This window comes from Petaurus breviceps, unplaced genomic scaffold, assembly GCF_028583685.1.
Source record: "Petaurus breviceps papuanus isolate PSGF00001 unplaced genomic scaffold, PetGlider_PUasm1.0 689, whole genome shotgun sequence".
Taxonomy (NCBI): Eukaryota; Metazoa; Chordata; class Mammalia; order Diprotodontia; family Petauridae; genus Petaurus; species Petaurus breviceps.
Window position 1 is genome coordinate 6854842 of NW_027186458.1, and position 13330 is coordinate 6868171.

General features: G+C 44.1%; 2 protein-coding genes across 5 annotated transcripts in view; one reads left to right on the top strand and one right to left on the bottom strand.

Annotated features, from left to right (window-relative positions):
• Positions 1-8324, top strand: part of SEC24D (SEC24 homolog D, COPII coat complex component) — a 101941-nt gene extending 93617 nt beyond the window's left edge. For both annotated transcript variants that reach the window (XM_069104901.1, XM_069104902.1), the window contains exons 21-22: positions 2229-2318; positions 6336-8324. In XM_069104901.1, coding sequence (XP_068961002.1) covers positions 2229-2318; positions 6336-6476 — 231 coding nt within the window. In that variant the 3' untranslated portion in view covers positions 6477-8324. The remainder of the gene's footprint in view (positions 1-2228; positions 2319-6335) is intronic.
• The window catches only part of METTL14 (methyltransferase 14, N6-adenosine-methyltransferase non-catalytic subunit), a 33051-nt gene continuing 23998 nt past the window's right edge, over positions 4278-13330 (bottom strand). For 2 of the 3 annotated variants that reach the window (XM_069104903.1, XM_069104904.1), the window contains exon 11: positions 8273-13115. In XM_069104903.1, coding sequence (XP_068961004.1) covers positions 12802-13115 — 314 coding nt within the window. In that variant the 3' untranslated portion in view covers positions 8273-12801. Of the gene's footprint in view, positions 6387-8272; positions 13116-13330 lie in introns of those variants that run through there. The other variant, XR_011171776.1, reaches the window with a different exon arrangement.

Consider the following 13330-nt stretch of genomic DNA (forward strand, 5'->3'; position numbering starts at 1 on the left):
GGCCACTATCTGTGGTACCAACGGCATCTGAAGGCCACTATCTGTGGCACCAAACGGCATCTGGCCCATCCGTCCTTTAGCCTTTCTTTCACTCAGTGAGTGATCTTCTAATTCTGCATGACATCCTTTGCACCAATCTCTGTACACATCACAATGAGTGATGCTGTGAGCCACTTGGGCCCCAGATTGAGTCTCTATCGTCTTCGAATCCCCTGCCATTTTTATTTTGTGGAAGTTGTGGTGTCCCATGGCTCATCTTATCACCAGAAAACCCCAGCCTTTTTTACTGTATGGATGTGTAGTCTTTATGTACAATAATTAGTGGTAAACAGCTTATCAATGTAGTATAGTAAAAAAAAAAATGGTAAATCTGGGAGTCAAAAGATCTGGGTTCAAATTGCAGTTCAGTTACCATACGTGTGACCTTGGGCAAATCCCTGAATCTCTTCAGTCCTCAGTTTCCTCATTCGTAAAGTAAGAATCTGGCTAAACATTTCTCTCAGGTCCCTTCCAGATTCACCTCATGTGAGCAGAGGATAAAACTTAGAAAATCTTAAGAGCACATTTTTAATTATAAGAAAAGGAAACCTCCCACTAAAGAGACTGAGACAAAAACAATCTAGAATGCAGCATGGAAAGGTGAATGAACCTACGAAGTATTTTTACCCCATTAAAGGAAGAAATAATACAATTCCTTCATTATTCTACAAGCATTTGTTCATTGCCTACTATAGGGCAGGCACTGGGAACAGAAAGAAAAAAAATTAAACCAATTAGACTCTGCCCCCAAACAATTGGTATTCTGTTGAGGGAACCACTTGTACAAAGTCAGTTTGTGGGAGGTGGGGAATCAGGCCAGGCCTTCTGCAGGAAGGGTATGTGAACTGAGCCTTGAAGGAACCTAGGGTCATTATAGTTAGGTTTATTTAACACACGTGAAAAGTAAGGTATGCTGCTTGTCCAGAAAGTTAGCAAATGAAACAGGCTGGGGTTGACACTTTTGGTCACAAGGCATTGATTTATTTAACAGACAGCTGCCATCCTTGGGAAGTACTATTAGTACTCTGAAATAGATGCCAGAATCTCAGAGTTGGCAGGGGTCCTACCCATTCAGACCAGGATACCAGCCCGTAGGCATCCAGATAGAAAACATGCATGTAGGAAGTACAGGGGCTTCCCAATATTTTCAGCAAAAAGCTTATCTTATTGATACATGCACAAAGTGGGAAGTAATGCTGCATTAGCCACCTCTCTTACAACTTGTTTTTCAAAACAATACTGGCCATTGTTTTGAATGAATCCTCATTCTGGAATTCTTGTTGGACATTCCAGGGACACTCCTCCTGTAAAAGGATCACAGGTGATGTCTGTGGTCTTGGTATCCTAATATTAGGGGTCAATCTGGGGATAGTCCTGAGTGTTAATGGAAGAAACCTGCCCAAATTCCTGTTATCCTTAAAGGAATGTGTGGGGACAGATTACAGCTCCATAGTCTACTGACCAGATTGAAGGACACTCGAGTCCCATTTGTCCAGGTGAAAATTCAGTCTAGCAAAGTTTATTATAAAGATGTTATAGTGCTCACTGGAGAGAAGTTGTCATTTCTAGAAATGCACACCTGTGAAAGGAGTCACAACTCCACAAAAGAGGAATAAAAGACCTTTTCTCAGCAACATAACTTTGGGTTTTTCCACCCAGAACAGAATGAGCCAATGAATGAAGAGAACAAACCTTTATTAAGCAGTTACTCTGGCCAAGCACTGTGCTGAGTGTTACAGACACAGAGAGAGTCCCTGACCTCAAGGAGTTCACATTCTAATGAGGGAGAGCACATGTACAGGGAAGACTTTTTAAAGAGTGAACTGCACAAAAACATCCTTATCATAAAACTAGGTGCCCTTGTGTCGATTCCACTATGTGCCCAGGTCAAAGGGCCAGAGGAAGATTGTTTGCCTGATACAAAGATGTATCACTGTTCCCTTTTTGGAATTGTATTCCAAAATTAACTGGATTATTCTTACTGTTGGTTTTTCCCGAAAAAGATAATTCTCTATTTCCCTAGTAAGAATGGCAAATATGAATGCAGAAAGGAGTTTTAAGTCAAGCTAACACTTCGATCATGATCCATTTCAGAAGTCTAGTCCACCTGTCCCAATGCCAACTAGGTATAAACACAATCCTTTCAAGTACGTCTACTTGAACCTTAAATTTGAATTCTCTTAATGCAGACATCACTGCCTGAAGTGGGGAGTCCATACTCTCAGAAACTCAGACTGACCATGAGTAATATCCAACAGAAGAAGCCATATTCCATGAAGGTAAGCAGAGTTTTTCATTCTAGTATTTCATTACTATTGAGTAGAACTCTACTAATCAGTAAACCAATCAATACATTCAAAAATCAGAGTCTTTCCGATGTTCTGCACCCATGGCCCCCCCTTCCCCTACTCTGCAAAGGGTGGGGGAGAGTGAGTGTCTTCTCATACCTCTTCATTGGGTCAAGCTTGTTTTTTATAATCTCTACAGTATTCCTTTTGGATTGGTTTGTGGCTTTTCTTCCCACCTGTTGTAACATGCCTGCTATACTTTTATCACGGGGTCTTTGGAAGGAGCCTTTATTCATCCTATCATCTGGAAGCCTCTCCAGCTACCTGTCATCACCCAAGGGCAAACATAATACAGGTCATGGTACAAAACTTAAGAATAAATTTGCAGTCATATGAAGCTCTTCTTCACGGTCCTGGAACAAATGGATAAGGGGAGAGAGGAAAGTCTTTTCCATAAAAATAGGGAGCTACCGAGGCTTCAGTCATCCTCAGTGAGAGTCACTGAAGTTCATGTTCTACGGTTTCCAAAGAGCTTCCCCTGATCCTTATGATCAGGGTGCCCTAGTTGGAGAGCCAATTATTAAATTTCCAGTGTGAGCATTTACGCCTTGAAAATGAGCGTGATGTAAATCCAGGCTTGGTTTGTTATTTTGTTGATTGTTTAGTCTTACATGAGAGAGAGAGAAAACTTTAGTGATGCAGATTAAACTCAAAGGTATGTGCTGTAAACTTTTGAGATAGAATTGTCAAATATTTACCAGCACACCCCTGCCTGTAACAAACTTGTTAAATTATTTTACAATGGGAAAATGAATGCTTTGTGAGGACCATAAGATCACAGATTTAGAGCTAGAAAGGGGGTCTTCTTAAAGATCTTCTGGGTCATGGGCTCAGTGCCTTTTTTTTTGTCTATCATGGACCCCTGGGGCAGTTTGGAGAAGCCTATGGGTCCCTTCTCAAAATCATAGAAAGTAAAATACATAGGACTTGGAAGGAAGCCACGGGTGAGAAAAAACAAAGACATACTTTTTTCCAAGCCAAGTTCCCGGACCCCAACTTAAGAGGAACCTGAGCCCCCTCGAAACGTGGGTCACACGGATGAGTAGCAAGGAAGCTGCACCTGTTGCCTCCACCCTCAGCTCCCTGCCTCCCCTGTTGTTGCAGGTACTTTATCATTGGCCCCCTTGACTTTTTCTAGTCACCACCTCTGGAAAGCCATGGTATTGAAGAGTTCTTCACTTCCCAGTTGGTCACATTTGAACTAAATAGATTAGTCAGATAATCCAAAATGAGGCTCCCTTCCCTTCATCCTCCTGTCTCAAGAGAAACAGAAGCCATTCCCAGACAGTTGGCTTAATAAAGGCTGTTTCAAGTCTCAGACCTTCTCTCTCACTTTTGGCAGTCCTTCAGACCAAACCCAAATCGTTTTGCAGTGGACCCATGCCTCTGAGTGTCCCAAGTTTATCGGTGTCCCTCCTCAAATGTGGCACACCAGACAGTATATACCAGAACCATGCCTCCCACGGCCTCAGATGCTATGCCTATTTTTATTTCTCTTGATATCTTGATATTTTCCCCATGTTCCTCTTCCTCCCTTCAAGAGTTATTTCCTATAACAATTTTTTTTAAGAAAAAATAAGAGGTACACCCAGAGAAAGAACTGAGTTTGAACCCAGATTGAAGCAAACTATCTGCTCTTTATTTTTCCTGTTTGGTTTTGTTTCCTCTTTCCCATTCATTCCATCTGACACAGTCCTTCTTTATAACCTGACTAATGTCTAATGTGAAAGCATTTACAGATCCTATACTTGATTGTATGCCGCCAGGGGGGGGGGGGGGGGGGGAGAAAATCTGAATCTTGTAAACTAAAAGTAAACAAGCTAATAAAAAAAAAGCTGTAACCCCCTTCCCCCCAAAAATAAGAGGAAGATAAAATTTCAGCAAAATCAATGACTATCCTGAAAAAATTTATTGTATGCAGTATTCCACAAGCAAGGACCACCACCTCCCCACATCTGCAGAGGAGAGGAAACGTCTTGTTCTCTCTTCTTTGGGGTCAAGCTTGTTCTTTCCAATTTCACAACATTCATTCTTTGGCTGTTCATGGTAGGTCTTCCCTTTGACACTGTTGGGGTCACACTGCTCTAGGGGTTAGGAGTTTCTTCTCTGTATCACACTTGGCTCCTACTGACTGACCTCACAGTTAATTAAAAACCATGAGGTTTTGGTTGTTTTGTTTTTTAAGAGGAAATGACGTCAAGCCATTTCTTCCCCATCTTGTACCTGGGTAGTTGACTTTTTTTTTAAACCTAGTGCAGAGGCAGCAGTGAATAGAGCACGGGATCCAAGTCAGGAAAAGCTGAGTTTAAATCTGTCCTCAGACTCTTATTAGCTGTGTGACCTGGGGCAAGTCGCTTCACCTCTGTTTGCTTCAGTTTTCTCATCTGAACAACGAGGATAATAACAGCACCTACCTCACTAATCAAATGAGATATTTGGAAAGCACTTAACTCACCACTTGGAATACCAGAGGTACTTAATGAATGCTTGTTTCCCAGAGATCCAAGCTTTTGGGGTAAGAACTCACTATCTGACAAAAACTGCTGGGAAAACTGAAAAGCAGATGAGGCAGAAACAACATCTCACACCATCTACCAAAATAAGGTCGAAATGGGTACATGATTTAGACATAAAGGTTGATATCATAAGCAAATCAGGAGATCATGGAAAAATTTTACCTGTTAGACCTATGGAAAGGGAAGATTTATGACCAAACAAGGGACAGAGAGGATCACAAGGAGTAAAATGGGTAATTACATGAAATTTAAAACCAGTGCAGCCAAAACTAGAATGAAAGCAAGAAACTGGGAAATAAAAATTTACAGCAAGTTTCTCTTATAAAGACTGAGTTTCTCAAATATATAGTAAACTGAGCCATACTGATAAAGAATAAAAGCCATTCCCCAACTGATAAATGGCCAAAGGATATGAACAGGCAGGTTTCATTAAAAATTAGAGCTTCCCATAGTCATAGTAAAGAATGTTCCAAATCACTAGTAATTAAAGAAATGCTAATTAACACAACTGAGGTATTGCCTCCTACACATCAGGATGGCTAACATGCAGAAAAGGAAAATGACAAAACACAGAGCAAGCTGCGGTACATGACCTCGATGGAACACTACTGCTCTAAGAAGTGACGGGCAGTATGGCTTCAGGAAAACCTAGGAAGACTTATGTGAACTGACGCAAAGTGAAGTGTGCAGAACCAGATCACTGTACGTGTTAACAGCAATACTGTGATGATGATTAATCATGAAAGACTTATGTCCTCTGATCAATACAATGAACCAACACAATTCCAAAGGACTCAAAACGAAAAATACTATCCACTGCCAGAGAGAGAACTGATAAACTCTTGAGTGCAGATTGCATACTAATTTTTCACTTAATTTCTTTTTTTTTTTTTTTTGAACATGGCTAATATAGAAATGCCCATGACTTAGATGTAAGATAGGTATTAAAATGCTTGCCTTCTCAATGGGTGGGGGAGGGGCTAGGGAAAGAAGAGAACTTGAAACTCAAACAAATGAATGCTTAAAAAAATTAAATGATAAAATGGAATTTAAAAATTAAAATACAATTTTAAAAGCTTGTTTCCATCCTTCCTATTTAATTTCATCCTGTTAGAATCTAAAGGCCTTTTTTTGATACCAGCATACTGGCTAGCCTAAGCACTTTAAAAAAAAAAAGCATAGGAAGGCACAGGGAGGGCTATAAACCATGGATGTGGGGTAGGAAGGACAGGGCCAGCACCACGGCTGCCCCCTCTGCCTGACCATGCCTTTCTGTCTTTCTCGAACTCACAGGCATGTCTCCCAATTAACTTTTTTAAATTAGGTGACCATTCACCATTTTTAAAACTAGGCATCCTTGTCAGGAGGGGCGTTGTTTTTAGGCTTACGAGCACTGCCGAGCCCTTTGATGACTGGATGTTCTTTCTTCCAGCTCACCATCGTGAAGCAGCGAGAGCAGCCAGAGGTGGTCTTCAGACAGTTCCTAGTGGAAGACAAAGGTCTTTATGGAGGAGCATCTTATGTCGATTTTCTTTGCTGCGTACACAAAGAGATCTGCCAGCTGCTGAATTAGAGGCAGCCAAGCTGGCCCCTCCGTCTGTGGGCAGCTTCCCGTTTCCAAGGGATGATACTCCCTGGGTCACTGTCCTGAAGGAGGGTTTGCATTGGGCTTTCCCCAAGGCTTCCTTCCTGTACAGTCTCTGGTTTCTGAATCTACACTGCGCGTCTTCTCTCTCTAGGGGCCTACAGAGCTGTATTCAGGCACCCGCTGGAGGACGGACAAGATGGTCAGCCCTGAAACACAGGGGAAGCACCAATTTCTGGGGGCAGAAAATTACCCAAGTCTATGCATTTCAGATGAGGCAGCGTTTACAGGACTCGTTCTCAATTCTTTCTTTTCTTTTCTATAAATTATAAAGCTGTATAGATGTATGGAGGGAGAGGAGACCCTGGTGCCTTTCCCACTGATGAAATAGGAAGAACCACCTTCATTTTTATATGGTACTTAATTTTGTAAAAGACTTATTTTTCCATTTCAAACTCATTTTTCCATTCAATGGTAAAACACTTACACAGCCAATCTAAACAAAGCTTAGACTCTGGTAGAGAATCTTATGTGCATTCAGCAACTTTCTAGAATTACATGTTGTGAATTGAACCTTTTTCCCTCCATTCCTTATTTTGTCCATAAAACTGTCAACCTTGTTAATGGTTCTTTGTACAATTTTGAAGGTTTCTACCTGTATATATAGGGATCTTAATTAATAGAGATAAATCAGTTCATATGAATCTTTTCCATCAAATTAAGCATTTTCTCAAAGGTAAATGCACCTTGGGATTTAGAAAGAAAAGACAGCAGCACAGTGAATACAGCTGGCCTACGGCTTAGAAAGATCGGGGCCCAAGTCCTGCTGCTGACACATACTGTCTGTATGACTCTGGGTGAGTCACTTAAGGTCTCAAAACTCCTAGGCAATTCTCAAGACTAAGTTGTTAAGAAGGTGCACACCAGCATGGGTAGAGTGACTTTCTCCCCTTAATTCCTTTGACCACTTAAATCACCAATCAAAAGAAAAGGTACTCAAAGTTATCTGGATGGATAGACTTAACATAGAACTTGCTATTCATTCCTTACAGAACATTAAGGGTGTACAATTAAAACTCTTCCTAAAAAAGCTTTTTTTTATTAAATTCTGTCAACAATTTTTTTCAACCCTTCAACATAACCATTATTAAGCTATAGAGTTTGCCTGCCCTTTTCAATCCAGGGTTAAAGGACTTAACTCTTTCAGGCCCCAATCTCCCTTCTGTCCCACCTGGAACCAGCCTTCTCCATTAACTGGCTTTGGCAGGGGTGCAGGGGTACATCTTCACCCTGTTCATATTCAGCAGATCCATGTAGATCAGAGACTTGTACCAGCTGGCCTGCCCATGGAGTTCCACTGACCCTGGAGGAGCAACCACAAACCTGGCCTATTCCACATTGTACATCTTGTTTTGAAGGGACTTGTGATCTTCTGAAAACATTTTATCCAAACTCCAGGGAGAAAATCAAGTTGCCTTCAGTTTCTCCTTTGATGCTAAGGTCTAACTAGACCTGGACCGAAGCCCCTGGAACATCTCAGGCGTCTGCACTGCCTACCTGTTGGGTGGTGGTGTTCCTGATGTTAACAAGAACATGGCTGCCTCTCTACCACCCTATCACAAGGCAGCTCTATCCCTGCGGCTGGTTGGTGACCAACCCAACTCAAGCTGACCGCAGAGAGTAAGCCTTCACTGCTTCGTTCTAGGTGTTTAAGGAGAGAAAAACATTTGTTGTGTTAAGTGCAATTTATTATGTACTAAAACCTAAGGGATTTTTACCAGCAGTTTAAAACATAACCAAAATGAAACAAATTTTATTAAAAACATTTTCATTGTATGTTTGCGCCCCTTGTTTTTGGTCACATAGGCATAAGGAAGATCGCTGCTGCTGTGGGGAGACATTGGAGAAGGGAGAGAATTGAGCAAAGATGCATTTCTACTACTACTGTGGTAGTTCTGGCTGGAGTTGGGAGTGATGCAGGATTGTGGTTTGGCTGAAGCACAAGTCAAGAATAAAGGGTGATGGTGGATACTAGGGCTGGTGACCCGCAAGTTCAGAAGACGGTAGCCCAAGGTTCTTACCTTTGTGTCCTAGAACCTCTTGGTAGTCTAGTCTCAAAATGTTTTAAAGCACGTAAAGCAATTTCAAAAAGAAAAAAAAACCCACAGCCCACAATTGTATTGGAATAGTCATCAAACAATTTTAAAACAAGTTGCTGGACTGAGGGTTAAGAGCCTCTGGTGTAGCCAGGGCAGAGGTGATGGCCTGGAAAAGTCCCGCTGTTGGGGAGGGATGCTGAAGGTAATGCTAGGATGAATGGATATAGGAGTAAGGCATCTGGAGAGGTTCTGTACCTGGCCCGAGGACAACAGAACCGGATCTGAACCAATGTCCTGACTCCAAACGCAGCTAAACTCGGCTTGACTCTGGCCTGCTGCCTACCCTGCAGCTGCTTCTCAACTCACCCCAAATCCTATTTATTTCTAAGGTTTCTTGGGTAATAAGAAAGTGAAAGGTGTTAGTGGGAGAGCAGGATAACTTTACCTTTCCCTAATGACTGCGAGTGGCACTTTGAACCTAGGGTATAGCAAATCTGAATTCAAAGTCTGCCTACAGTAGTAAGACAAGATATTCCATTTAAGAGAGTAATATTTCTATTAAAGAAACAGGTGCAAAAACAAATGTCCTCATAAAAGCTATGTCCTGAGAGGTAGCAATTCCAAGAGTCTCCACCCCATCCCTTACTTCCCTCCAGAGCACCCGAGTTCTCCGTCCCCCAGAATTTCTAGAGATTGAACATCTTACAAGACACAGAGTACTAGAGCCAAAGGAAGAGAAGGATGGAAGCTGAAAGAAAAAAGCATGTCAGTTCTTGTAAGCTGCCAGGCAGTGCACGGCACCAGAGACAGACCCAAAGAGTTAAGATTGTCCATCTTCTTGGGGCTTTTCCTTCTACTGGGGAAAGACATCAGAGGGAAACGGTGTCTACAGGCCCAGGACCAAGGAGCTGGTCCCCAGGGCAGTCGAGGGGTGGCTCTCTAGAAGCACTCGGACTATTATTTGTTTACTGTGCTCAGAACAAGAGGTGGAAAAGGGGCTGGCACTATAGCTCCTCTTTCCTCTCTCCCTTCTACCTCCCTCCCTGTAGCCCCACCCCAGCTAGACATGATGCACCATGGAACAACAGCAGCACAGGGCCCAAGATGGAAGCCCTCGCAAGAGATTAATGAAGGCCCTAAAAGAAATCTATAAATGGGTAATGCAAAACTTCCAAAACACAGAGACTGATGAAGCAACTGATTAACTGGCTGGGCTTTACTGCTTCTGACAACTCCCCTGCCCCACTATATGAGCCTTCAGCATCTAAATCAACTTCCTAAAGAGGACCCATTCAAACATCCACAGTAACCACGCTGAAGGGCAGCTGTGTCTGCCAGCAATTTGTGCAGAAAATCAGAGGTCAGCAACCAAAACTGGCCAAGTCAATCCGGTCCCTCGGTGCTGAACAAGCCTGATTCAGGGCATTCATTTTGTGAGAACCTAGCTGAAAAATACTCAAAAGACTGTAAGCAATTATCTAAAGTTGGTAAGGTATAGAGTTCTATCAAGGGAGAAACCCTTAATCCTGTAAAGATAGCCAGGCCTGGTTAGGAAGGGCTTTTAAATGCCCAGCAGGGGAGTTAAATTTGCTCCTCAAGGCCATAAAGAACTACCAATTACTGAGAAGGGCCAGCAAGGGTGCAGTCACACCCATGCCTAAGGAAAATCACTTTGGTAACTGTGTGGATGGACTGGAATGGGGAAAAACTTGAGGAAGACCAATGAGGAGGCTCCTGCAATGGGCCGGGTGGGAGGTGATGAAGGTCACAAGGAAGGTGCTTCTATGAGTCATGAAGAGGCCAGATTTGAGAGGTGCTAGAGAGGAAATGGAGAGATCTGAAAAGGGGACCTGAGAGAGGGGAAGGACGAGGTCCTTACAGAAATAGGGAGGGGTCCTTCCTGAACTGGAGGGGGCTTAGCCCTCTGAGGCGCTCGTTGGCCTTGTCTGCTCAGTCACTGAAGGCAGGGCTAGGGTCAAAGTGGGGAAGTGGAAGCATCTCTGGCTTTGAACACCCAGAAAAAGTGAGGAGGGCTGCCTTACAAAGGAGGGATGTGCCAGGCCTCTGCCAGGTCCTCGTTCAGGGACAGACCGGCCTGGGTGACCTTCCCATTCACAGTCAGTCAGTCGGAGGTCCAGCTCTTCCTCTCTTCCTGGTTTAGAGTTGGTATGCTGTAAACTTTTATCATTTAAGTCAGCCCAAAAGAACCCTAGAGAGGGGCAGATTTGTGGTCCAACTTCACATTAGCTGCTCCATGTCTATCTTTAAGGTTGTTGTTAAGAATTCGTTTAAGGATGTTATTTATGAGACTGATTTGTAGTAAGCTAGGAATTTCCTCAAAACCCAGGGCTTGCAAACTCTCGTTAAAAACCCATTCTTGGAGGCTTCATAAGATTGGAAGAAACCCACATTAAATCATGTATTTCCCCAAATGAGTTATGCAAATCCCTTTAATCAAGGAGATTCATGGAGCCTTTGGACAAGGCCCTGGGAAGTACTGTCTGAGGGCAGGTTGAAGTTGCTTCCCAAAGTGACGTCTGTCAGAGATGAACACTGGGGAGAAAGGCAGAGAAGTGTCCTGAGAGATGGGTGGATCCTGTCCAGTGACGAGGAGGCCGCCCACAGCTGTGGGCCAGGCTGCACGTGCCTCCCTTGCTGATCTAGTCCAGACGCCCATTTCAAGTAGGAATAGTTCGTCTGAATGCCAGGCCTGATTCTCCTCTCAGCCATGGCCAGGCCCTGGTCCCCCAAAGAGGTGCCATGTGTCCCCTCTCAAGATACAGGCCACCTTTCCTCAACTTCCACTAACACCAACCCAGCAAGGAACTGAGGAGACCAGAGCTTTTTCCAACCTCCTACAGTCGGGGTGCGGCTTCATGAAAAGGAACTTTACTCCTAGCAGATCTGTTCCCGGAGGTGCCACTTGAGTAAAACGTACAGATATAACTGTACAAAAAGAATTCAGCATAACGCAGTATGGAACAGCCATGTTTCCATGAAGTTTCTTGGCTGCTTGATGGGTTACTAACATCTAAACAGGCTTTGACTCTTAGCCTTCCAGGAGTTTCATCCAGAAATAAAACCAACTCAGCTCCTTGAAGCAGACTCCCCAAATGATGTGTCTTAAGGTGTGCATAGAATGCTCAGCTTTCATTTAAAAGAAAAAAACCTACTCAAAATATTACAAAATGTCATTTATCAAAATTAACAGTGGAATCATTCTCACTGCTCCAAAGGCAGCAAGAGTTACAGAAGAGGACTAGGTTGTAGAAAGTGTCATATAAGTGACTCAACAAATCAGTCTCTCATAAAAAATTTAAACAAAACACAGAGCTGCAATGAGCGGGATCAGGTTTCTTTCCATAAGCTGCACTGTACAATTTTTACAATGAAAGCCGATTTCTCCTTAAATTCTTCAGACAAACGCCACTTTTGTTACCATTTTCAGGAATATGTAAAGGAGGCAGCCAATAATCCCTAGCCCCTCTTGGGTCAGCTTCTGCAGCTTTACACGTCTTTTTTACTTAATAAAACAAACCTACAGTGGGTGTTGGAAGTCTGAGAGTGCCCAAGCCCATGGACGATTGGGACCTTCTGCCATCATGCTTATAGGAAGACAAGGAGTCATTGATACACACAGAAGTATTACTGTCACGCTTCTGACAAGCTTCTGCCTCTTGCGCCTGCCCAAGAGCCAAACTCTGCCTAACGACCTGTTTGACTCTGAAACAAAACAAAAAAAAATAAAACAAACCGTCTTACCCATGGTTTTGCTGTCGGAGCAGGAATGAGAAGCAGGTTTCCCATTCTGTTTCACCGATGCCCAGACAGGTCTTAGGCCTGTCAGGAAAGTGATTGAGGAAACGGAGCGCGAGCAGGCCGAGTTCCTTGTCCCGGCACTAAGAACAGTTTGGCTCCAAGGTTTTCTTAGGCTGTTCCCACAGAGTAAAGGGCCTGGCTGATCTAGAACACGCTAGACTAATCTCGTCTGGGCTAAGGTACTTCTGCGTGTTCCCTGCTCAGCCACATGCATGTGACCAATGGCACGGTCACCTAGTCAGTACACAGCAGGCAGAGCCTGCCAGGTGAGAAGCGCACAGGAGGTAGCCGATGGTTTCCAAATGGGAGGAGTCGACTGGCTTTGGTTCCTAAAGCGAGTCCCCAGCAGAGACCAAAGGAAGAGAGGAACTGCAGGGGTCACACCTCCACCAGAGCTAGCGAGGGGGGAAGCCCCCGCGGTGGGCCCCTCCGCGGCCCCCTCGAAAGCCACCCCTCTCCCCTCGGAAGGTTGACCGGTTCCTTTCCCGGCCTCTCTCCCCGCGCCCGGCGGAAGTGCCCCCCCTGCCGCCCCCCCTCGGGGCACCGCCTCCTCGATCAGACTTTGACTTTGGAGGGGGTGACTTTGGCCGCAGCCTCTCGATCTCTTCTGTACATCCTGTCAGGGGGGAATTAGGGATGCTGAAGTAGGAAGCGTACGTTTCTGCATTGAAGTTGCTATTGGTGAGATTGGGTCCCACAGTGAGCCAGCCTAGAAGAGACAAAAATAAAGAGCCATCAACCTGTGCTCAGCTCCCTCCCCCGCCCCTCCCCAGACTCTAGCATCCAGTGTAAGTGCCGACTCCTGCGTGAAAGCCTCCCAGACCGAAAGCAGAGGAGCCCTGGTGCTCCCCCAGCCTTCAAGCCCTCATCCGTGGCCTTCTTGCTGGGCTTTAAACATTCCCCGTGTCCATCTTGTCTCCCTGA